The following is a 25,260-nucleotide window of genomic DNA, read 5'->3' as shown; positions in this document are numbered from 1 at the left end:
CTTGAAATTTGAAAGTAACAGAAAATTTAATTCATCTCTTCCATGAATCATCATGGGCAGAGAGAAATCTTTAGGAAACTTTAGGTTAGAAGCAGAGCTGTCCAGGGTATACGCAGGTATACAGCGTATAACCTGTTAGTTTTTAATCAGCATTGTGTATACACACTCCCTCATGATCCACACTATTAAGTAGAATCTTAGAGCCAAATTTCCCATTTTTTCCTAGGATGGTGAAGGCATCACCTGCACTACTCTGCTTCTAATTGGCTAGAATTCACTGCCTTTATTGATTACACTGGTTAATTGTTGGCATGACAACCAGTAAGCCAATCCAGGGCAGAGGGGGGTGGGTAACGCTGAGGTTAATATTGCTCACGTTTGAAATAACATTTAAAAAGTTAACTTTAAATGACTTGCTTTTAGGATAAGCAAACAATTGGTAATATGAAGCGCAAACAACACTTTTATTTCCTCGTGAATTAGCATTAGCCAACAGTTCAGTTAATCTTAGCAGTGCTAGCCCGTTACACTTCAGCCTAATGTCGAGAAATTAGATCACATTCAGTAAAAACTACTGAATTTTAGGGTAAACTATAGAACGGTCTGACATGCCATTACTTCTGCATTAGAAAAGTGGGCGAGTATATCCACCTCTCCAGGGACCACTACACTACTGAACTACAAGCCCTAGCAAGGACCCAGCTAGCACATCTGCAGCACAGCGTTATGAGTTCTACTGAAACATGGCTGCAGAATAGTATCTGGGACTCCAGCGTCTCTCTGCAAGGCTTTCTGCAGCTGGGGTCTTTCCTGCTAATGTAATGTAGATCTGGGTCTCCACTGCTTTGCTGCTAAAGGCCTCCTCCTGCCTCCATATATAACAATAAACATTTTTCTTTCTGTATTATTGAACCAACAACAACAACCAGTACCCTGTAGTGTGTAAAGCTTGACATATACAAGTTTTCTTTAGAAAAATAGTGTTTGATTTAATATCAATAGTTCAACATTTTCCTGGTAAATGCAGATATTTTGACCACAGAATTATAACCTCAATAATGAGGTTTTAGGACAAACAAAATAGATGAGATCAGAAGCAGAGCAACAGGCACCTTAGATATGACTGAACCCCGAAACCTAAAAGCTTCTTTGCACTTTTGTCTCTTCAAGCAGCAGAAGGTTTGAACATGCCCCAACATCTTTAATGCGACAATTGTGGTGCAGAATAATTTTAAGAAAGAGAGTTAACATAATATTTCTAGTGTGTTTTTTCATTTTTTTCTAAACAAAAAAGTAGACTGCCTGACTGACATCTGAGCCCTGTGGCGTCTCACTAATGTGACTTTTCATGTGAAGCACAAAATCGATTTTTTTTAAATAATCAACTCCACATATTGTGCATGAAAACTGTTTGTCACCTGAGTGTGTGGCAACATGTTTAGTCAAACTAACTTTTTGAGCAAAACTTTTGTCACACATGGTACAGGAGTAAGGTTTCTCGCCTGTGTGAGTTCTGATGTGAGACGTCAAAGTATTTCTGTTTTTGAAGGTTTTTCCACACGTCTCACAGGAAAAAGTCATTTCATCTGAGTGAATTGTCATGTGAGAATTCAGTTTACATTGTTTTGTAACACTTTTGCCACAAACCACACAGAAGGACGGTTTCTCTCCTGTGTGAATTCTGATGTGTCTATCAAGATTAGATTTCTGAGTGAAACTCTTTCCACAGAACAGACATTTATTCATCCTTTTACCTGAGTGATTTCTCATGTGTAATCTCAATGCAGCTTTACTTTTAAACATTTTCCCACAGGAAGCACAGGGAAAAGGCCTTTCAACTGAGTGAGTCGCCATGTGTGCTGACAGACTATGTTTTTGACTGAAACATTTGCCACAGATTGTACAGGGGAACGGCTTCTCACCTGTGTGAGTTCTCATGTGTTCATTCAGACGAATTCTTGCTTTGAAGGCTTTCCCACAGGTGTCACAGGAAAAAGGTCTTTCATCTGAATGCGTTCTCATGTGATAAGACAAACTAACTTTCTGAGTAAAACTTTTTTCACAAATGGTGCAGGAGAACGGCTTCTCTCCTGTGTGAATTCTGAGGTGCCTATCAAGGTGAGATTTATTACAGAAGGTTTTTCCACAGCACATGCATTCATAAATCTTCTCACCTGTGTGAGTTCTCATGTGAACCAATAAATGTTCTTTTCTTTTAAACCTTTCTCCACATGTCAAACATGGGAAGATTTTCTCTATCGTGTCTCCTGCCTCCTTGAGAAGCAGCTGCTCCTCCTGCTCACTGATGGGGAGCTCCATGGTTTCCTCTTTAGTCCAGGGATCTTCTGGCTTTAGCTGCTCTTCTTTCATCTGCAGAGGTTCTGGTTCCTCTTGGTCCAAACTGGAATTCCTCTCCTGTTTCCAGAGCTGCTGCTCAGAGAAATCCTCCTCTTTTCCAACCTGCAGGAGGTCTGGAAAGACAAACACAGGAGAAAGACGTAATGTTACTACATGCACTAATTTTAATTCAGTTCAGTTTATTTCTAAAACAAGTCATCTCAAGACACATTGAGGAGAAATACAGTCAGACTGGATTAATGTTCATAACTTCTGGTATCACAACGTCGAGCTCAGACTTGGGAAGTGTGCCGTCACATTTATTAGTATGTTTGAGTTTCTATGGAAACATATTTAGCAAAAACATGCCTAAAATGTCTATAGGAATGAATGGGGAGGGGGGAGAAAGGAGATATTTATTCCACTTACAAATATGCAACTAGGGCTGAAACAATCCGATTAATTGTTTATTGAAATAATCGTCAACTAATTCAGTAATCGATTAATCATTAACTGGAGTATAGAGACTCTAAAACATGCCTTCAGCTGACAGAGAGACCCACTTAGAGCAGGAATTATACGATGATTGTAAAAATGTGTCAATATTTTGCATGTAAGATTACAAAAAAAATCTATTTCGTCTCAATCTGCTCTATCCTGAACTCCCCAAGTGGAAAAGTTTTTGTTTCACCTGATTTAATTTCTTAAAAAGTCTTCTTAAAGGAATCATTGGCTATGCGGTTAATAATCGAAAATATTATCGACAGATTAATCAATTTGCAAAGTAATTGTTAGCTACAGCCCGATTTACCTCCTAACTTTATCGCGTTATCAAGTTTATTATTGTCAAATTTAACTAAAACATAGCAAAGGCTCCACAGTGGATGAGCTGAAACAGGCTTAGTGTGATTCAGTAACAGAGGGGATCTCTCAGCTCCAAAACAAATACATTGATTAACAGGTTATGTTTGTAATCTAGGGTTGAAGCTTTGTTTACGCATTTGACTCATTTAATGGTTAAACAGACCAGAGTCATGGCAAAGCTGCTGAGACTGATCGGTTTACTATAAACACTCACTTCTAACAGGTCAGCTAACAGGTCGGCTAACAGGTCAGCTAACAGGTCGGCTAACAGGTCAGCTAACAGGTCGGCTAACAGGTCAGCTAACAGGTCGGCTAATAGGTCAGCTAATAGGTCAGCTAACAGGTCAGCTAACAGGTCAGCTAACAGGTCAGCTAACAGGTCGGCTAACAGGTCAGCTAACAGGTCGGCTAACAGGTCAGCTAACAGGTCGGCTAACAGGTCAGCTAACAGGTCAGCTAACAGGTCGGCTAACAGGTCGGCTAATAGGTCAGCTAACAGGTCAGCTAACAGGTCAGCTAACAGGTCAGCTAATGGTCAGCTAACAGGTCAGCTAACAGGTCAGCTAACAGGTCAGCTAATAGGTCAGCTAATGAGTCAGCTAATAGTTGGCTAACATGTCAGCTAACAGGTCAGCTAATAGGTCAGCTAATGGTCAGCTAATAGGTCGGTTAACAGGTCAGCTAACAGGTCAGCTAATGGTTGGCTAATAGGTCAGCTAATAGGTCAGCTAACAGGTCGGCTAACAGGTCAGCTAATAGGTCAGCTAACAGGTCGGCTAATAGGTCAGCTAATGGTTGGCTAATAGGTCAGCTAACAGGTCGGCTAATAGGTCAGCTAACAGGTCAGCTAATAGGTCAGCTAACAGGTCAGCTAATAGGTCAGCTAACAGGTCAGCTAACAGGTCAGCTAATGGTCGGCTAATAGGTCAGCTAATAGGTCAGCTAATAGGTCAGCTAACAGGTCGGCTAATAGGTCAGCTATACAGGTCAGCTAATAGGTTGGCTAATAGGTCAGCTAACAGGTCAGCTAATATATCAGCTAACAGGTCAGCTAATGAGTCAGCTAATAGGTCGGCTAATAGGTCAGCTAACAGGTCGGCTAATAGGTCAGCTAACAGGTCGGCTAATAGGTCAGCTAACAGGTCGGCTAATAGGTCAGCTAACAGGTCGGCTAATAGGTCAGCTAATGGTTGGCTAACAGGTCAGCTAACAGGTCAGCTAATAGGTCAGCTAATAGGTCAGCTAATAGGTCAGCTATACAGGTCAGCTAATGGGTGGCTAATAAGTCAGCTAATGGTTGGCTAATAGGTCAGCTAATGGTTGGCTAATAGGTCAGCTAACAGGTCAGCTAAAAGGTTGGCTAATAGGTCGGCTAATGGTTGGCTAATAGGTCAGCTAACAGGCCAGCTAATGATTGGCTAATAGGTCAGCTAACAGGTCGGCTAATAGGTCAGCTAATGGGTGGCTAATAGGTCAGCTAATAGGTCAGCTAACAGGTCGGCTAATAGGTCAGCTAACAGGTCGGCTAATAGGTCAGCTAACAGGTCGGCTAACAGGTCAGCTAACAGGTCGGCTAATAGGTCAGCTAATAGGTCAGCTAACAGGTCAGCTAACAGGTCAGCTAACAGGTCAGCTAATAGGTCGGCTAACCGGTCAGCTAACAGGTCAGCTAACAGGTCAGCTAACACGTCAGCTAATGGTTGGCTAATAGGTCAGCTAACAGGTCGGCTAATAGGTCAGCTAACAGGTCGGCTAATAGGTCAGCTAACAGGTCGGCTAACAGGTCAGCTAACAGGTCGGCTAATAGGTCAGCTAATAGGTCGGCTAATAGGTCAGCTAACAGGTCGGCTAATGGTCAGCTAACAGGTCGACTAATAGGTCAGCTAACAGGTCGGCTAACAGGTCAGCTAACAGGTCAGCTAACAGGTCGGCTAACAGGTCAGCTAATAGGTCGGCTAACAGGTCGGCTAACAGGTCAGCTAATAGGTCAGCTAACAGGTCAGCTAAAAGGTCAGCTAAAAGGTCAGCTAACAGGTCAGCTAATAGGTCAGCTAAAAGGTCGGCTAATAGGTCAGCTAATAGGTCAGCTAATAGGTCAGCTAATAGGTCAGCTAATAGGTCAGCTAACAGGTCAGCTAACAGGTCGGCTAATAGGTCTGCTAATGGTTGGCTAATAGGTCAGCTAATCGTTGGCTAATAGGTCGGCTAATGGTTGGCTAATAGGTCCGCTAATGAGTGGGCTAATAGGTCAGCTAACAGGTCAGCTAATGGTCGGCTAATAGGTCGGCTAATGGTTGGCTAACAGATCCACTAATGAGTTGGCTAATAGGTCAGTTAACAGGTCAGCTAATGGTTGGCTAATGGGTCAGCTAATGGTCGGCTAATAGGTCAGCTAATGGTTGGCTAATAGGACAGCTAATCGTTGGCTAATGGATCAGCTAATGTTAGCTACATTGCTGGTGTTCACACTGAACGTGCTTTGAATGTCAGGCTTACATGCATAGTCCTGGTAGATGCATGTCCAGGGGGTCAGAGGTCAGGCAGTGAGACGTCCAGAATGATAGAGTTAATACATCCAAAGCATAATTTATATTTTTTACAGTCAAAGCTAGCACATATAACAGAAAGCCATTAAAATCAACAACATTTGTGATACGGACATGGTTCAAGTTCAGCACTTGGAGACAATTTATAGTGCTACTTTGAAAGATGGCCTTTGACCTCTGAATCTACTCAATGCAATCCATAAGATGGGACTGAAAAGGCTTCATGGAGACCTGTGTGTCCTGCTTTTCTTATCCTTCTACCTGTGACTGGCTGGAGGTGAGCAGGCCTTCAGTAAAATGAAGATAATAAGTCTCCCTGGGCTCTAGGATGTCCCAGGAAAGGAAATGACCGTGCAATAAGGGCTGTATGACGAAATGTTCTCTCTTTGCAAAGATATAATAAATGAGTGAAATCCATCAATCTCCATTTATTCAACTGGAGCGAATATTTGAATACTTTTTCCAATGACAGAAGTTTAAACTCCTGAAGTTATGACCTAAATAGCAGCTGTGTAGCCATGCTGCATGGTGAAGCAGCATTAGCTCCTCCGCTGTGTTTGGAAGACGACGATGTGATGATAGAAAAGTGGAGGCATTACACAAAACATTTCTAACATGATAGAAGATAGACTTTCACAGAAGCAGATCCACCCCACTGAGACCGGGGAACATCCAGGGAAGGAACACTGAGATAGTGGACTCATAAACCTCAGTGTTCACCTGAAGAACAAACTGGACTGGACTCCATCACTGAGGCTCTGGATCAGAAAGGTCAGAGCAGACTCTTCCTGCTGAGGAGACTGAGGTCTTTAGGACTGCAGGGGGCGCTCTACAGACCTTCTCTGACTCTGCTGTGGCATCAGCCATCTTCTATGAAGTGTCTGTTGGAGCAGTGGCTCATCTGTAGCTGAGAGGAAGCGGCTGGATCAGCTGATCAGGAAGGCCAGCTCTGATTGGATGCCCTCTGGACTCAGTGCAGGAGGTGGAAACAGACGGATCCTAACTAAATGATCATCTCTGATGGATAATGCTGGGAAAAGGAAGGTTTCATTATCCCAAGGACCCGAGTTTGTGTCAAATTTCAATCCAGAAAGTAAACAGATCAGACAAAGATCAACCAGACAATCTGTGGCATCCAAACCAATTCAGGAGACTAAGATGGAATGACATCACAGCAGATTATTTTATCATCAGTCCTGCTCTCACAGCATCAGTTGGATCCAATAAACCAAAGTATCAGCAGCTTGTTTTCTGTTGCTTTAATAAAGCGGCATGAGCAGAATCGGGTAAAAACCACATCTGAAGGGCAACGTTTCCCAACCAGACAGCAGAAAGGATCCGGTTCTTGGAGCGTTCGCTGCCATCGGGTTACTGAGGGACCGCTTTCCCCATCCAGGCTCAGCGGCGGAGCCCAGCCTGCTATCCAGAACCACACACAGGGCTCCAGTACTGACCGCCAGCCTTCACGCCCGCCGCAGCAGCACGCTATCGACCCAACAGAACCCAAACCACCACAGAACCAATCCCAATCCTGGGATCCTCTCTTTAAACTAAAGCTTAGACTCTGGTTTAAACCAATTCAAACTCAGCAGCATCTGGAAAATGTTCTGATGGATAATGAACTTCCAGCGGCTCTGCATAAGATCAAAGAACATTTAGCAGCGCTGATTAAACCAGCGAGCTTTAATTAAACCACCAAGACTGTGACTGCTTCCTATTTGACCTCATTAAAGGAGAACACTCCATCACAGGTCAATAAATATTCACTCCATGTAAAATGACTTCTTCCTGAATAAACTACAGCGTCCCTCAGTGGGTCACATGACCCAATGAGGAATTTAGCATCTTCTGCCATCTTAGTGAATTATTTAATACTATAAACAACAAAATGCTGGATATTTGTTCACTTATAGTGCATTTCATTTTATACACATTATAAAATGAGAAACTATAAGCCTGTGTTTTCTATTTCATTTTATTTCATTTTCACATATAATTGACTGTAAAAATGTCCACAGCTCTTTATTCATCATTTATTCTCCAGATACAGAGAATCTATGTTGCAAAAACACTACAGCACAGTATTTATTTAACTCTGGGTCTGCAGGATGGTAATCTGGATGAACTGACTGCACAGACCATGTTTTCAGGAGGACTTCCTCACTTCAACATAGATTCTAACTACTTTCTACCCGCTGATCACAGCTAATATAGCAAAGCTGCTCTCTGGCATCGAACACAGGAGCAGCAGAAGCTTCTGGACTCACTTTACTGGACGGCTGACCTTGATGAGGATCAAAGATGAAGCAGCAGAAGCTTCTAACCAGGTGGTCTGCGGTGTTGCAGTTAATGCAGATATGCCCCGCCCCCCCTTCTGCAGACACTCTGCTGCACCTCTACAAAATTATAGGTGACGGCAGACAGGAGGCCTCTGATTGGTCAAATCTCCATCTGCTCTACTCTATGCGTATTTCCTGTTTGTTACCTTACCAGCTTGTTTTGTTTGTCTGAACGCCATTGTGGAAAACGACTGGAGAAGTTTGACCAGCTAGCAGAGCGAGGTGCGTGAGAACGCTGGGAGCCTTCTTCCACCTGGTTCCCCGCTCTTTTTGGCCCCCATGTCTCTCCGTTATCGCAGAAACTTGCCCCCATTTTATCCCCGCCTCGGCCGTATCTAGACCCACAGCTAGTTCCTGATTGGCCCTCTGGCGTTGTGGCGTGGAATAACATAGCTCAGACCACGCCTCAATATTCAGCAGAAATATCTGCAACAAGCTCACTGTGACACACTGCTGAGGGACGATAACCAGGCCTTTAGACTTTCTGACTGTTTAAATCATCCTATGAAACATAATATTGTACCTAAAATGATCTGATGTCTTCCTGAGGAAAGTCCCTCCTCTAGTCAAGCTCACATACTTCCCATGATCAGGACTAAAGTAGGGTTGGAGCAAAGACAAACAGATAGCTGCATTCCACCTCAAAAAGCAGGAGATGGCGTTTCAGAGAGGATCCCCCCCCCCTGGACCCCCTAAAGATGTGATGCACCAAGATGGACGCCCAATGAATTATTGCTAGCTAAAATCCTGCCGGGTCTCATTACTGCTACTGAATTACTGCATTCAGCAGCAATGCCTTCAGATCATGTATTGCTGCTCCCTCCATTTATTAGACATTGTTAATGTTTAGGTGGATTTGTTAATGGATGATTGTGATGTTTTAACCATTTAAAATGACAAAGAAAATAAATACAGGCTTAAAAAATGGATCTACAAAATCTTGTAGCATCTATCAGGGATCAGTTAGACTGGAGTTAAAGATCAGCCTTAAAAAGCCTGAATCAGTTCATCTCTAACCACCAGCCTCCTGCTGCTCCTCCTGCTCAGTGATGGGGAGCTCCATGGTTTCCTCTTTAGTCCAGGGATCTTCTGGCTTTAGCTGCTCTTCTTTCATCTGCAGAGGTTCTGGTTCCTCTTGGTCCAAACTGGAATTCCTCTCCTGTTTCCAGAGCTGCTGCTCAGAGAAATCCTCCTCTTTTCCAACCTGCAGGAGGTCTGGAAAGACAAACAGAAAAAAAGCTTAGCTTTAATCATACATTAATATAAAGATGCTCTGAAAATAATCAGTTAAATTTAACTAAATCTGATTAAAACTTGATTTAAACAGATTAAAGTATCAAAAATACATTTCATTTAATAGGTCGATGCTGTGATGTCACGTGTTTTAAATATTAACAGAAACCCTAAATAGAGATTAAGCATTTTTTTAAATAATCAATGAATGATTCATTTAGAAGTAACAGTTTATTGGATTAAAATTCGTTCCATCCGATTGATTAATAACATCTGGGGGGGGGGGTCGTAGCATGAATAGAACTGAGAGACTTTGCAATTTGAAAATTGAAGAATAGTTTCAAAAAATGTTTAGGTCTATATATATTAAGCATCCTTTTTAATCTGGGACAAACATCCCAAATTATGGAGATGGTCTCAAATAAGTGAGAAAATGACACTTTTAAAGGTTTCAGAATTAGTCTGAAAAATCTTCTTCTGTGATAAAATTAGAGACATTTTTACTCTCAGGTTTTATGGGTTTATGTAAATACTCAACTCATGTTTAGCTAATATTTTCATCATTTCCTGTTTGTTCTTCTGGAACTTACTGAGCAGCAAATCTGGAGCCACTTTAGAAGTTTTAGAAGCTCTCATTTATTAACTGGATCATTCATGGTTCCTTAGCTTGATGCAACATTGATACATAACATGAATACATTTCTGTTTTTTGATCAATATTTGACCAAACAGTCCCTGTAGGTTATCACTAACAGTGATAACCTACAGGGACTGGGATGGTTATAATAACTAATGATGGTCTCTGACTGACGTCCACTGAGGAACATGGTCTCCTGATGTTTGCTCTGTTCGAATTCCTAGGACGCATCCTTAGAAGGCCAGATTCAAAGGACGATTACATCATAGCGCGCCGCCGAGGTCTGGTCAGATTCCAAGAGTCCTCGTTATGCGGCCTTAAAATGCGTCCTTCTTTTTGCCAGATTTGAAGGACGGGTCCGATGTATCCTCGGTATTCTTGGATATCCCAGGATTCATTGCGAGACCAAGCAAGCTGTGATCAGAGGAAAGGTTACTTGGCGCCAAACAGTGGTGAAAATTGGAAGTTCAGTTTAATATAATCCAGTCAGTGAATAGTTCCGTCTGAGATTAATGAAAATAGTTGTTTTAATGGTTATTGAGTCAAATATGTGGCGGTAATGTTTGGTTTATCTAAAGGTTTTTATCTGTTACTGATTAAATGGGTTTGGCTGGAATTTAAGGTCAGATTCTAATAGATCTGCAGGGTGGGGACTATAAATCTGATAGGATTTTAATTTCTTTTATTGCTGTTTTGCACAATATGCTTAACTAAGACTTTTTTGTTGAATATTAGAAATTTTGTAGATATATGTTTTATACATACATTGTTTAGATTTACTTATATATTTCTAACCCTTTTAATAGAATAGAATAGGAAATCCCTTTATTGTCCTGCAATGGGCAAATTTACAGCAGCAGAAAGATTATTGAAAATAGTCACACAAATGAGGACCTTAGAGAAATGTATAAGAATAACATAATAGGGAAGAGTTAAAATATAAAAAATAAAATACTGTAAAGTGTTTTAACAATATAAAACTGGAGAATAAATAACCAATATGCAGCTATGGACATTTTTCCAGTAATTAGAAAATAGCAGCAACATCAGAGATGTGCAGAATGACAGCAGCAGGTTATTTAACTGACTAAGGTTTCTATCATTACATTTGATTTGATTTGTTCCTGCTCCCGCTGGTTGGAACCTTTATTCCACTCTGGAATAAATCAGTCTTTGTTCACTTTACAATAAAAAGAAATAAATAAGCAGTTTTGAAAACTTCGGTTTTCATTCTTTTCCTGCTTTGTGTGTCAACTTTCACGGTTGCTAAGCAACAGAGCATACGGCGGTAAAACCCGTGTGAATCCGACCCGGGTAGACCTGATCGGATTCACAGCCAAAACTCTTCCGGTCTCCTTATTTTCCCGGACATCAAAGAATCCAGTCTAGGTAGACCGCGTCCTGGGAGGATGCAGCCCAGGATCAGACCAGATCAGATCGAACAGAGCCATGGTCTCCTGATGTTGTCTCCATCTTCCAGAGGTTCTCTCCTCCTTCCTGTCTCTGATTCTCCAACAACTAGAATCAGATTTTCCTCTCAGATCAGAATGGCTCCATCATGACGCCACAGCTTTTTCCTCCCTTCTCTTTTCCTGCCAGCTGGCATTAGCTGACAGGGAATGGCTAATGCTAGCTGGCATGGCTAATGCTAGCACCTGCCTACTAATAACCACCCCCCCACTCATCCACCCAGAGCAGCAGGGCTTCCTGGGAGAGCCTTAAAATCCCAGGTGTTTCCTACCTGTCCGGTGTAAGATGATCTGGGGGATCCTGGTGAAATCCAGCAGTCTGTGCTGATCATCCATCTTCTCCTCCTCGATCTGATCTAATCTTCCTTTAAACTCTGGGAATGTTTCTCCAGCAGGAGTTAACTGCTCGCTGACAAACTCTCCTTCCAGCTGGACTCAACACATTCTCACTGCAAACACTCACACATTAGCAGCCTCTCTGCTAGCACACGGAAGCTAATGCTAACAGCTGATAGCCGTGTCTCTACCCGATCCGTCCCGTCTTCTTTTTTCTTTCTCTATGGAATTTTTTGGCGGTTGGCACGCAAAGAAATGGTGCATTACCGCCACCAACTGGTATGGAGTGTGGATCAGAATGTCTACTAATTTATACTAAACAAACACGTCACAATCAAATTAACTAAACAATATAAACAAAACCAAAATAAGATTCAGATCCGCTGAGTTACATTTATTAATCTAAGATGGGCTGATATACTTCCCGGTGATCCTCGATTTTATTTTGTTAAAAATACCTAAATGACATTTTCCAATCCAAACATAGTAAACATACTAAAATATAATGTGTGAAAGGTTAATAATGTATTTATTGAGAAAATAAATGTTATATTCTACCCAACTTTCAATTAGTAATAACGGCTCAGGAGGCAGGAATATGCTGGAAGGTGTGCTTTACTTTATTTTTTTTATTTCAGTTAAACAAATATGCCAGCGGGTATGTTACAAATAATAAATACATTCAGGAGAAAAAACAAACAGATTGACAAACATGCGCTGGGGAGAGAAATATGTGCTTATGTATGTATACATATAAACATATTTATATTCTACAAATAAACATTCTTCTATAACATTAAGTTGTCCAGAAGTTTTAGTTGGGAACAGATTGCTGTGGTTTTTTGTGCCTTCTGGTGAGAAGAGAGTTAAATAGTATGAAAATATTGCTTGACTTCAGTTAAATACAAATTAAAGTCTGGCTTTTTTTTTTTTTTTTTTTTTAGAAATTTAAATTAATGCAAATGAAATTTAGGCAATATAATTAAAAGATTAATAAGGAAAGGTTTAGGAAACATTTTAGCCTACTTTACCGTTGAAAATGAAATAAAACGTTTTTTTCAATGAAGCTGAAAATTATTAAAAATATTTGAATCCACAAAGTTACTAAAGTGTAAAAGTCTTAGAATATGGACACAACCAAAACAAATGTGGAACAGATTCTGGGAGAAGATCACAAAAAGTGCAGTTCACCAAAATATCAGATTTGAACTTCTTTAGGTAGTCTTTAGCGGGATCAATCCTGTGAATGAGTTTGAATGAGACTTCACCTTGTTAGAGAGGAGAAAGGGATTGGCTAACAGCCAAGCTAATCTGTCACAAATTTGTTCCAATATGGAACAACAGCAGGAACAGATGCCACCTCTCTCTAAGAGAGGGATTTGATTGACTTATTGTTCTGATGAAGAGACGAGGTCAGACATATTTTGACAACAGAAGAGTTGATGGGAGTCAGAGAAGGAGATGAAGAGGAATGGAGTCTGGGCCTCTGTCTGTATAACCTGCTAATCCCAGCTGAAATAGAACAAAAACCTTTGCATATTCTCCAGAAGAAGAAGAAAGGTTAAAATTAGAGAGGAACCCTTCATAATTCAATAAGGTCCCATTGTCATCGAACGGTTGATGAACCAGAGTAATACTGTGACTGAACCACAAATCCAAAAACAATGATCTTTTTTCTGTACAGGATGTCTTTATTGTTCCAAATGAAATACGGCTGAGGTGAAAAGATGTGCTTGTAGATAAGTGACCATGACATAAAAAGCCTGGTGGTGAAAACTGGAGAGTTTGATAGGAATTTTATGTGTATCAAAATTACAAACCAAGAAAAAGGTTAAACCTCCAAGTTTAGAGAAAATGTGGTAAGCGATAGTTTTCCATATAAAAGGTTGAGATGTGAAGAACCGGTGAATCCAATTTATCTTAAAAGTGTTATTTAAGGAAGAGAAAGATGAACAGTTAAGCCCTCCATTTTTATATGGGTTCATTAAAGTAGATTTTCTGAGCTATGATGTTGTTGTTCTTTTGTAAAGGTTATGCCTAAATAACCAACCTAGTTTTTAACTGGAATGTCATCAATTGATGTCTCAGTGCGATCTTTAACTGCTGTAATCTCACATTTCTTTAGATTCAAATGCAGAACAGAAGCTTTGGAAAAATTATTTAATACTTGGATCACTAATGAAGCTTGATTCTTATCCTTTAAGAACAGGGTAGTGTCATCAGTCAGTTGTGTTAAGGTCAGTTATTTTTCAGCAACATTAACCCTTTCAGAGGTTTTAATGTGATCTTCTAGAAGCTGAGCTACCAAAACCAACAGGTAGGGGGAGACAGAACACCACTGTCTGATTCCTCTGCTGAGGTTAAATCTGGGAGATGAGCCTTTCCTTCATCTGATACAGCTGATGTTGTTTTGATAACTGTTATAAAATGCTGTCCAAATCCAAACTTTTCTGAGCTTTGAAATATAAAACCATGTTCTACAGCGTCAAAAGCCTTATAGACGTCTAAAAATAAAATGAATCCATTATCAGAAACAAAATCAGGATCATCTAAGATATCAAGAACAACTCTTATGTTGTTTGTGATTGCCGATTTTTCATAAATACAGATTGAGTTTCGTCAATGATTGAATAAAGAGTTGATTTTAATCTTTTAGCATCACTAAGGCTAATAGTTTATAGTCAGTATTAAGAAGGCAAATAGGTCACCAATTATCAAGAAGTAAAGGATCCTTGTTGGGTTTTGGTATAAAGGAGGTTAAGGCCTGAGTAAGAGTTGCAGGCAGAGAGACATTTTTGATGCTTTCATTAAATACCTGTAATAAAAACGGAGCTAGGTCGTTAGAAAAATGTTTCTAGATTTCGGCACTTAGACCATCGGTTTCAGGGGATTTGTTGGCTTGGAGATGTGCAATAGCATCAAGAATTTCATGAATAGTGATTGGCTCCTCACAGCGTTTCTGGTTGATGTTAGAAATCGGTTTCATTATTAAATTATTTAATAAGGAATCAATTGAAAAAAGATTCTCATAAAATGATCAACAGTATTTAGCAACATGATCAGGATCATGTTGTTGAGTCGTTAATTTTTAGTCTGCTGAATTATTGATAGCATTATGCTTTACAAGCCTGAAAAAGTAATGGGTGTTTTGTTTTCCTTCTTGCAACCATTTTCTTCTTGATCTAACAAATGCACCTTTACTTTTATTTATGTACATATTGTCTAACTTAATTTGTAATTCAGCTAATTCTTGTTGTTCTAAATCATTTAAGGAAGATGGATTTAAATAAGACCGCTCAATAAATCTTGAAATTATATAATCTTCTTCTGCTCTAATAGTTTTGACCCTAATAATACTAAATGTCCTCAAGAATTTGCCAGATTCAAATTTGAAAAGTTCCAAATTAAGACTATAGAGAGCATCTAGACCAATACTGATTGAATAATTTTGATATATTTCTCCAATACTTCTCCAAATTGCAGTAAAGATGTGTTAATTTTTCAGTATAACAGAGAGAAAAAGGTTTTTTTGCCTGAAAATTAAAAAAAATCAATTTAATAGCTTTGTGAGGAGTAGGAACTATATTAACAGTTACATCCTCCTTGTTTACTTTATTTGATATTAACCAGAAATCAATCCTGGACAGTCTTGTTAATGATTTATTATTCCAGTGAACAACTAGTCATGAGGATGGACAGCTCTCCAGATATCAGTCAAGTTGATTTTTTCCATAAAGGCTTTGACAGAGGAGTTGGAGGCATTAGGTCTGCTTGGAGGCCATTTATTAAGATCCTAATCAAGAATGGTATTAAAACCTCCTCCAATAATAATTGTAGCTTTGGGAAATTTATTTAACCATAATAAAAAATATTTTCTATTGAGTAAAATAGTTTATCATTCCCTCCTTTGTTATTATATCCATAAATATCAGCACAGATGAAATGATGGTTTTCCAGAGTAAGAACAGACTGATATGTTGTCCCATTAGATCACATTCAGAGTCAATATATTCCCTTTAATTCTATGTTTTAACTCCTGCAGAATGCTCAGACCCATGAGAAAACCAAATACAATTTGCCCACTGGGCTTTCCAGAAATGAACATCAGTAGCAGTTGAATGACACTGCTGAAAAGAAACAATAATCAGAATGAACATTTTTGGCAAATAGAAACAGAGCTTTCCTTTTTAACACATTACGCATCCCCCTGGCATTGAGAGAAAGAAATGAAAGACTTTAAAGAACAAGAAAAAAGTGCTCGGTCAGAGAAGGTGAACAGTAACATAAACATTGTGGACCAGCACCGTATGAAGGAACTAAATATTATTTAGCAATAACGTCGCCATTTTTAGAACAATACAGTAAACCAAACAGGGAATCCAGATTCCAGTTTACTCCTCCACCGGATCAAGAGTTGCAGGGATCTCCACGCCGTTGATGAAACCGCGACCACCTATGAAATATGCTGATTTCCCCTCTTCCCGAGCTTTTTGGATGACGGCCATAGTTTCTGTCGGAAGTCTCGGCCTTCTTAAAACGGTAAAACGGAGACCATTTTGCCTTTAGCTGCTTTCCATATATAATCTCGATACCTCCTGGCGACAAAGCGAATGATAATAGGACGAGGGACTGCCGGCGATCTTTTTCCAAACCCGAGGAGTAACATCAACTAAAAGCTGAAGCCTCTCTTTTTCCCTCGGCAAAACCTCTTGACAGACCCGGGTCACCTCCACCACCACGTCCTCCTTCTCCGACTCAGGGACTCCGTGAAGTCTGAGGTTCCAACGGCGGCTGTAGCGCTCCAGCTCGGTGACACGTATGGAACAGGCTGTGGTGTTTTTTTTTTGTGAGCTCTACGCAATTTTTTAGCATGAATTTAGCATGTTACCAAACTCGCAATGTTCTGCCAATTTTCTCATTGCCACAACAAACAAAGACACTGACTCTCCTTCTTCTTGGTCATGTTTATGAAACTTCAACCTCTCAGAGATTAATAATGGCTTCGGTGAAAAATGGTTTGACAAAACATTGACTATTTCAGCGTATGTCTTTTCCCCAGGCTTTGTGGGTTGAAGCAAGTCACGTAATAAATTATACGTTTTAGGTCCCATCACAGCCAGGAAGGTGGGCACAATTTTGTGATAATGCAATGCTGTTAGCCTGGACAAAGTAATCAAAACGTTCGGAGTATGAGCTCTATTGTTCAACATTTCGGGCCAATATTACCAATAACTCCTGCCACCATGTTGGGGTTGTTTCCCTTACTTCAGGTTGATGCGGTCTGCTCGTGTTAGCACTGGGCTCCGTGAGGTGCTCAGTATTGGGTTGCTCCAGCTCCAGAGCGCCGAATATTTCCTCCTCGGAAGACAAATTTGACAACATAATCCAGCATCCTCTCCCCGTAAAAGACAGTGAATTTCCTGTAACTTGTTATATTCTACCCAACTTCTAAATAGTAATAATGGCTCAGGAGGAAGAAGTATGCTCAAACGTGTGCTTTACTCAGCTTCTCAGGCAAAATCAAACAATACATCCAGGTTACCCATTTTTCCCAGATTAAACTACGGTAAGCATGGAGGGGACATTCATAGCAAAACACAACAATAAATGCTTTTAAATCCTTTCTTTTATCCCTCTGTGCCTGATCTGCACCGGAATTGGGATCCTTCAGTACTTCCAGGAGCTAACTTTTTGGCTTTGGATTTAAACATAAATCTAGTGTTTTTCAGTTTTATGTTTGCATTTAATTTGAACCTTATGCTATATAGTGCATAATCTAAAGAGAGAAACAACAAAAATGCAGATAAACATCTATTAATCATATTTCGCCAGACTGCTCTAAGCATGTCTGATGATGACGTCAAAGAAGCAGCTTAATGAAGAAAATTTAAAAAGTTAAAAATTGTCTCACAAAAGTCATAAAACATTTTTTTAAAAACATTTTTACTATTCTTTAGTGAGTTATTAAGGATAAAAGTAAGTTATTTTATTACCATACTTACATTATTTATGGACACCTGGATGTATATATCTATTTGCACATGTGCAGAATGGATCGTCCTTCCGGGATGGAACGGGTAGTGACAAGCCACACAGTTCGTCCTCCTCTCCTTCTTCTTCTGTTTTTTATTGGTGGATGGCAACCAACTTAAGGTGCATTTACCGCCACCTACCAGACTGGAGTGTGGTTATCAATGGTGTCAGAGGGAAGTTTTTAATTCATACCTTATTGGTATGCAGGACTCTGCATATTATCTATCAATATCTATACAAACTCACATATTTTTTACAGTTCTGGTTCTGTTATGTTTTCTTATGAGTTTTCAGTCTTACTTTGCTCCATGTTTTCTAGTTTTAGTGGTTTAATTCTTATTTTTGTTGTCTCTCTGGTTATTTTCCAGTTTTCAGGTTGTTATTTGTTGCCTTCTGCTGCCCTCTTGTGTTCTCATTTTCCAGAGCTCATTTCCTGTTCTGCTCTGTTCACATCTGCTCCCAATCTGCTCGTTAGTCCTCTCTTTGTTTCAGTCTCCCATAAATACGCTCTCTGTTCAGTTCCTCAGTGCTGGCTCCTCGTCAAACTTCCTCCAACTCCATTTCATTGAGTCTTCCTCCTCATGATTGTTTTTCCCCAGATGTCTCCTTGGTTTCGGGTTTGTTTGACTTTGTTTTCATGTTTAGATTTTATGAGATTTTTGGATTTCCTCCTCTGTGTTCAGTTAACTCTTCACTAAATCAATAAGAAACTCACCTCTGCCTCCCTGCCTCTGCATTTGGGTCCTCAAACCTCAACCAAATCCTGACACATATAAATGAATATGTGTGTAATTTCAAATGCATACATACACTTATATGCTTAATTTAAATACAAATAAATAATCCAGTGTTTTTTTACGTATGTAATTAAGTGATTTCTATCAGAATTAGATTTACTTCCTAAAAGGTTTATAATTGAAAATCCATTTTTTTCTCTATTTAGTATTGACTTTAAATGCTGACGTCCCTGTGAATATTTATTACATTCTAATAATACATGTTCCACTGTTTCCATCAGATTACAGTGATTACTAGTCGCTGTGTCATGTTTCCCTATTTTGAAAAGAGAACTATTAAGTCCAGTATGACCAGTTCTAAGTGGAGTTATGACAGCCTTGTCTTTCTGCCTTCCATTCATACAACTATTACCCCCCACAGTCTTTTGAATTTTATAATGATCTCTACCAGTGTCATGATTATCCCAATGTTTCTGCCAAACCTTACAGATTTTATTCTGAATCATAAATCTACCCTCACTTTTGCTTAAAGAAATACTTAAGTTAATAATATCTGATTTTATGGCCTGTTTAGCTAATATATCTAGTTCTTCAATTCCTACATGCGCAGGAATCCAGACAAATCAAACTAAAATATTCTTATTATGAACCTGAAATAATAGTTGATATATTCAATTCAATTCTATTCAGTTTATTTCTATAGCGCCAAATTCACATCATGTCATCTCAGGTCACTTTCCAGTTCACCAGATCATCCAGTCAGATTGATTCAAAGTTTTCTATCTAAGGAAAACCAGCTGATTGCATCGACTCATTGACTCTTCAGCAATCCCTCACACTAAGCATGCTTGTAGCGACAGTGGAGAGGAAAAACTCCCTTTGAACAGGAAGAAACCTCCAGCAGAACCAGGCTCAGTGTGAGTGGCCATCTGCTGAGGCCCACTGGGGTTCAAGGAGACAGAAGCAGAGATACAAAAAGAAGCATAGATACAAAAGGCAACTGTCAACCAGCTCCACAGGCGGCCCCGTCCAGGAAACACACAGCCAGGCAGACGAGCTCCGAGCCAGCTCCCATGTCAGAGGATGAAGAGAGCACATCCAGTTAGTCACAGTCAGAGAAACAGGACTACACTGGAAAACAGGCCAAGCTCCAACATCTAGAAACAAAGGTGTTGATGGCAGCAGCACAGCTGATATTTCTCTCCAGGATGGAGTCACAGCCAAACATTTGATTTGTCAGATTTAGGTGTGTCTAGGCAACTTATTCAGAGGAGCTCCTGTTTAGGAGAAAAACTCAGATTTGTAACTTTATTTGATTTTATATTTAGTTCAGTACTTATTAACTTTCCAGTGCATTTATATATGTTTTTATTTTAATTAAAAAGAAAGAAATGCCTTAGAATTAAATGTTCAAGTTAAGGAAATTAAAATTTTTCATTTTATAATCAGTTGTACTTTCTACTTTTTTTTTTTAGAAAATCAGCATTATGACCATAAATATACAATAGCACTCAGTATAATGAAAACGATTACCTAACTATTCGCAAATATATAGCCCTAAAAAAACTAAAAAAGACACTAACACATTTAAAAATGAACTTAGATCAATTAACATAAGGCAATTAGATTATTCCATGATTTGATATTTATGAAAAATGTATTCATAGAATAATCTATTTATCTGACATTATGACATCTAACATGTGGGGAAGAGTTTACTTTCATTCTTTCACAAACATCACTCAACAACTCATCACATCACAAGGTTTCCCACTTTCCACATGAACAGTGGTCTGCTATATGCTGTGTTCCATGCAGGGATGTGTGTGTGTACCAGTGTGGAGAGAGCAGGCCTATGTATGGGTGTCTGAAAAGTATTAGTATGGACTTATGTTCTATTTTGGTGGCACCAAAGGCATCGTTTCACACCTGTAGGTTTTGTGTGTTTTGGTGGCTGCGTGTAAAATTTTCATGTGCTCTTGGTGGGTGGATGCAATTCCCAGGAACAGTTCCTGATCAAATCAAAACAGCAGATTATTAGCTTTCCCAACACAGTGTCTTAGCTACAACTCACCCTTTGGGAGCTAATAATCCAGACTGCTTTATTTGGTAAAAATCTGCTTCCTATCAACTCAGCATAGATGAAAGCACAGGATTAAACTTCAACTTTTCCGGTTTATTCAATAACAATGTAGAGAAGGAAGGGGGTGGGGCTTAGATATAGTGATATGAACTATTTAAATGCTGCAGGGACTTCCTCCTACTGGCATTTCACCTGCTTCAGTTGCCTCAACAAGCCAGACCAGTTTAATGGCAGACTCGTACATCATAGCTATAGACTTTGGAACTGCATACAGTGGGTATGCCTTCAATATTACTCCCAGTGCAGAAGACACTGATCCCCACTTAAAGATGTGGGGCAAAGAAGTTGGATTCAACACTCCAAAGACGCCAACCTGCATCCTGTTTGATGACTCTGAAGAATTCATGAACTTTGGCTATGAAGCCGTTGAAAGATACAAAAAGATGGGAGGGAAGGAAGCAAAGAAATACCATTTTTTTGAAAATTTTAAGATGGCTCTCTATGGCACAGTAAGTCAAATTGTTCACCCACAAATGACACGCTGTATTAGTTTATTAACTGTCACATATTTCATATATTGTTTTCAACAGATGTATTATTGCCATTTTATGTAGACATAATTACAGTTCTTAAAAACTTTTAATTGCTATTTTGTTATAGCAGTTTGAGCCTAGATCTAAATTTTATTTAAACTGAGGATGTGTATAAAAATATGATTTACTTTAATATGAGGAACAATCTTTCATAGAGAAATGTCAACCATCACCTGTTTTTCTCCAGACCTTTTTTCAATTTTTGTTCATATTTTCCTGCATCTCCTAACTCTGCACATTTATACCAGGAAATTAAAAGAGATCTGAAAATCAAATCAGCCAATGGGAAGGAAATGATGGCCCTGAAGGTTTTTAAAGAGGCTCTGAGATTTCTGAAGGACGATGCCCTGAAAACCATCACATTAAATACAGCAGGTATGGTGTTCTTGGCCTCTGACTTCACCTGGGTCCTCACTGTTCCTGCCATCTGGGAAGAGTCAGCAAAACAGTTCATGAGAGAAGCTGCAGTTCAGGTTGGACCAGTTTTTTAGGACATTATTTCTGCTCAAAAACATTCAGATGTTTCAGTATTTTCATTTCCGGTCCAGGCTGGCATTGTGGAAGACGGAAATGAAGAAAGACTGGTAATTGCACTGGAACCAGAAGCTGCTTCAATCTGGTGTAAGAAGCTTCCATCAGACGGTTTCATCACAGAGAAGCACAACTGTACTCCACTGGATGAGTGTCTGGGAACTCGGTACATTGTCATTGACTGTGGAGGTACTTTGCATAATTCCAATATTTATAATATGCTGCACAAAAATTCAATAAATTAAATTCTACAACACATACTTGGTAACTGTATTCCCCTAAGTACAAGGTGAGAATTTAAAGTCTTTTTTTTTCTGTCTGTTTCAGGTGGAACCATTGACATCACTGTTCATGAAGTTGTGAAAGAGGGAGCTCTGAAGGAGCTGCACAAGGCCTCTGGAAACAACCTGGGAGGACAAACTGTGGACAAAAAATTCAAAGAGTTCCTTAAAGAAATATTCTGTGATGGAATCTGGGAGGAATATGAAGAAAATTATCCCAATGAGGTTCAGAAGTTGATGTATGATTTTACTCGTCTTAAACAGGTTGATGACGATGTTCAGTTCATTTGTCCGTTTAATCTGGGAAGTCTGATTCAGAAAAAGAAAGACATAGAGAAGAGCTTTGAGTCAGTAGAAGGTGCATTCTGGGTTGAGGGATCAATCAAAATTTCTAAAGAGAAAATGAGAACTTTCTTTCAGGAAAGTCTAGAGGGCATCGCCGGGAATCTCAAGGAAATCCTTGAGAAAGAAAGCAGAATTGACTACATTCTGTTGGTTGGGGGTTTCGCTAACAGCCAGATTCTGCTTCAGTACATTACAGATCAGTTTAAGGATATCTGTAGTATTCTGTGTCCTTTTAGAGCTCAAGAGGCAATCCTGAGAGGAGCCATTGAGTTTGGAAAAAATCCAGCCTGGGTTGCATCTCGAAAAAGTGCATTCACCTATGGGGTGGCCGTGTGTGAGCCCTTTCTTGAGCTCGTTCATAAACCCGAAAAGAAATTAATGATTGGCAAGGAGGAGTGGTGCAGGGATATGTTCATGACATTGGTGAAGGCAGGTGAAGATGTGTCCTGGAATGAGACTAGAAAACACATTCTTTCTCCAGTAAACAAGTACCAGACATGGATGTCAATGAGATTTTTTCGCACAGAAAGGCTCTTTGCTAAGTTTGTTGATGACTTGGGAGTCTATGATATTGGTTCATTTGATGTTGAAATGCCTGATATTAATGGAGGCAGTGAGCGGCAGGTGAAATTAGAAATCCGGTTTGGCTCCACAGAGATAACGGCCACAGCCACAGACATGAATACTGGCTCTAAGGGGTCGATCCAGTTTGACTTTATTGGAAAAGATGATCCCAGGGGTTTGGACACTTGTTGGTATTTTTGTTCAGATGAAAAAACGCTACCAGAATGAGATCGATGTAGAAGAATCAGTGCAATAAGAGGTGAAAATATTTATCTTATTTTAAGGACTTCATCATTTTGATATGTTTTATAATCATAAAAAAATCTGAGAAACTAAAATGTGCTTTCCCATTTTTATGTTTGTGAAAGTCTGTGTTTAATATTCTCTGCTACCTGTAAATGAAGAAACTCCGAGAACCAGCCTGTCATGGTTTTGGTTCTGTTTAAGTTTTCCCTTTGAGGTTTCATTGGTTTTATTTCCATTTTGTGCTATTATAGTTATTTTTGAATGTATGTGAGTTCTTTGGTATTTCTTGTTTGCCCTCTGCTGCTCTCTTGTGTCAGTCTCCTTCTCCTAGCTCCCTTCTAGACTCCTCTGTCCACATATATACACCTCCTGTTCAGTTCCTGTTTGCTGGTTCCTTGTCGTCATTTCTTTAACCCTCATGTGTGTTTTCCCTGATGCCTCCTAGATGTTGGTTTTATTGGTTTTAGTATGTGGACTTTTGCTTCTGTTGCCTCTTTTTAGTGATGACGAGATGAAGCCTCATGAGGCATTCCAACGTTTGGCCAAATTGCTTATAGAGTTCATGAAGCTTCATGTGAACATATCACCACCTACTGGTGGAGTGCATGATTACAGTTGGTAATAAAATGTGATTTTTTGCAATTGTGCTTTGAAATTGTTAATAACTGGTGTGTATAATTAAATATTTTGAACGTTTTTTGTGTGTGTAAATTGAAGAGAACAATCATTTTAGGTACAAAGTTTTTCTGCCATTTTGGTGAAATAAGCTCAAGCAGACAGTGAAAGTGTTTGTGCAAATTGAGCAATGATGAGCAAAATCAAAGTTTTTAGTAATTTTTATTCAAACATTATAGTTTTTCCGCAGTTTTTGGTTTTAATCAGGTTGGAAGTTATGTGTTTAATCAATCTTTTGGCTAAATGAGCCAATCTAATTTGGCAGTGTTTTTACCTAATCTATATTTGTACTAGGGCAAACCAATACAAATTGGTCACATTAGCCAAAATACTTAATTATAATTGCAACTTTCAAAAGAAGGTGGGTTTTGAACCAACAACCTCAGAGGTGAAAGTTCATGTCTTGCATATGACGCCACCAAAATTAATAACTGTTTGACAGACAGCAATAGTACTTAACACTAATGTTAACACGGTGTCCAGCGGCTTGCTCAGATTTTGATCCTTACATTGTTTAATGTAATCAAAATAGTTTTAGCTAATTAGATTGGTTGTTTTTCCAACAAATCTCTTCTTAGAATATATACAAACTCTATCCAACTGACAGCAACTCTTCTACAAACTCTGACATCTTGTCTGAGTAGTGCCGCTGTTTAAATGCCTGTTGAAGTTCTTGCGCTTTCTGAACCACTTCCTGATGTGATCCCATGGTATCATGGCAGCAAAGCTTCAAAAGTCATACATTTTGGCCCCTCCCCTAAATGAATCACACCTCGACACGCACTTTAGAGAAACGACCCCCTTCATTACTCGACACACGCTTCGAGACCTTGACTCATTTCATTACATGACTACCTCCTTGTATAATTAAACCTGTAGGAAACTACTTCAGCTGCATTGTTTGCATTTGGGTCCTCTTTAAACCTCCTCTCAATCTGACAGTAATTATACAGCAATCAGATATTGTCATGATAGGCTAAAGAGACTGAACCCATATGCAGAACACCACAGGAAGCTGAGTAAAAGTTTAACAGAGTTTATTGAAGCAACATACACACAGTAATTATGAACTGGTTCTGGTACAGGTCCGGGACTGGAATCACTGACATCTGCAGAGATGGATAGTTTGATTAGCCAGGCAGCGAGATGGTTTGTCGAGTGTGTAAATTCAGAATGTACCTAGATGAGGTTCTGGCAGATCCTTTGAGAGAGGGGGAACCGGTTGGGTCCAGAGACTGTAGATTCAGGAGGGAGCTCAGCGGCAGCAGCGTCTAGCTTCAGACTCGTGAGTTTCAGACCTTGACTTGGTTTCCTAGCTCTTCCTTGAGAGCTGTTGGGGGGTCCAGAGACTGTAGATTCAGCAGGGAGCTCAGCGGCAGCAGCGTCTAGCTTCAGACTCGTGAGTTTCAGA

The 25,260-nt window shown here is 39.6% G+C and overlaps 2 protein-coding genes across 3 annotated transcripts; one reads left to right on the top strand and one right to left on the bottom strand.

Moving 5' to 3' along the window:
* Positions 1 to 970: 970 nt before the first annotated feature.
* LOC119780265 (gastrula zinc finger protein XlCGF57.1-like) lies at positions 971 to 11,959 on the bottom strand. 2 transcript variants are annotated; one of them, XM_038280249.1, is made up of 3 exons: positions 11,698 to 11,959; positions 9,104 to 9,301; positions 971 to 2,471 (listed from the first exon to the last, which is right to left on the bottom strand). In XM_038280249.1, the coding sequence occupies exons 1-3, from the start codon at positions 11,759 to 11,761 to the stop codon at positions 1,282 to 1,284; spliced, it is 1,452 nt and encodes a 483-aa protein (XP_038136177.1). In that variant the 5' UTR covers positions 11,762 to 11,959; the 3' UTR covers positions 971 to 1,281. The 2 variants fall into 2 exon arrangements, with proteins under 2 accessions (XP_038136177.1, XP_038136186.1); XM_038280258.1 differs by having other exon boundaries at positions 971 to 2,295; positions 9,126 to 9,301.
* Positions 11,960 to 20,697: 8,738 nt separating this feature from the next.
* LOC119780243 (heat shock 70 kDa protein 12A-like) lies at positions 20,698 to 23,543 on the top strand. Its single transcript, XM_038280202.1, has 4 exons — positions 20,698 to 21,123; positions 21,456 to 21,680; positions 21,756 to 21,927; positions 22,066 to 23,543. Exons 1-4 carry the CDS (start codon positions 20,773 to 20,775, stop codon positions 23,154 to 23,156), a joined length of 1,839 nt encoding a protein of 612 aa, XP_038136130.1. The 5' UTR covers positions 20,698 to 20,772; the 3' UTR covers positions 23,157 to 23,543.
* The last annotated feature ends 1,717 nt before the right edge of the window (positions 23,544 to 25,260 follow it).

Source organism: Cyprinodon tularosa, unplaced genomic scaffold (genome assembly GCF_016077235.1).
Source record: "Cyprinodon tularosa strain WSP-4 unplaced genomic scaffold, ASM1607723v1 ctg1025, whole genome shotgun sequence".
Taxonomy (NCBI): domain Eukaryota; kingdom Metazoa; phylum Chordata; class Actinopteri; order Cyprinodontiformes; family Cyprinodontidae; genus Cyprinodon; species Cyprinodon tularosa.
This window is presented reverse-complemented; position numbering and strand designations above follow the sequence as displayed.

Excerpts from the sequence above, each read along its gene's own strand:
- LOC119780265 (XM_038280249.1), bottom strand. The coding sequence starts at position 11,761 with ATGGATGATCAGCACAGACTGCTGGATTTCACCAGGATCCCCCAGATC. Across the intron at positions 9,302-11,697 it reads GATCATCTTACACCGGACAG|ACCTCCTGCAGGTTGGAAAA; the intron begins GTAGGAAACACC and ends TTGTCTTTCCAG. Across the intron at positions 2,472-9,103 it reads GGAGCAGCAGGAGGCTGGTG|ACCTCCTGCAGGTTGGAAAA; the intron begins GTTAGAGATGAA and ends TTGTCTTTCCAG.
- LOC119780243 (XM_038280202.1), top strand. The coding sequence starts at position 20,773 with ATGCTGCAGGGACTTCCTCCTACTGGCATTTCACCTGCTTCAGTTGCC. Across the intron at positions 21,124-21,455 it reads AGATGGCTCTCTATGGCACA|GAAATTAAAAGAGATCTGAA; the intron begins GTAAGTCAAATT and ends CATTTATACCAG. Across the intron at positions 21,681-21,755 it reads TGAGAGAAGCTGCAGTTCAG|GCTGGCATTGTGGAAGACGG; the intron begins GTTGGACCAGTT and ends TTTCCGGTCCAG.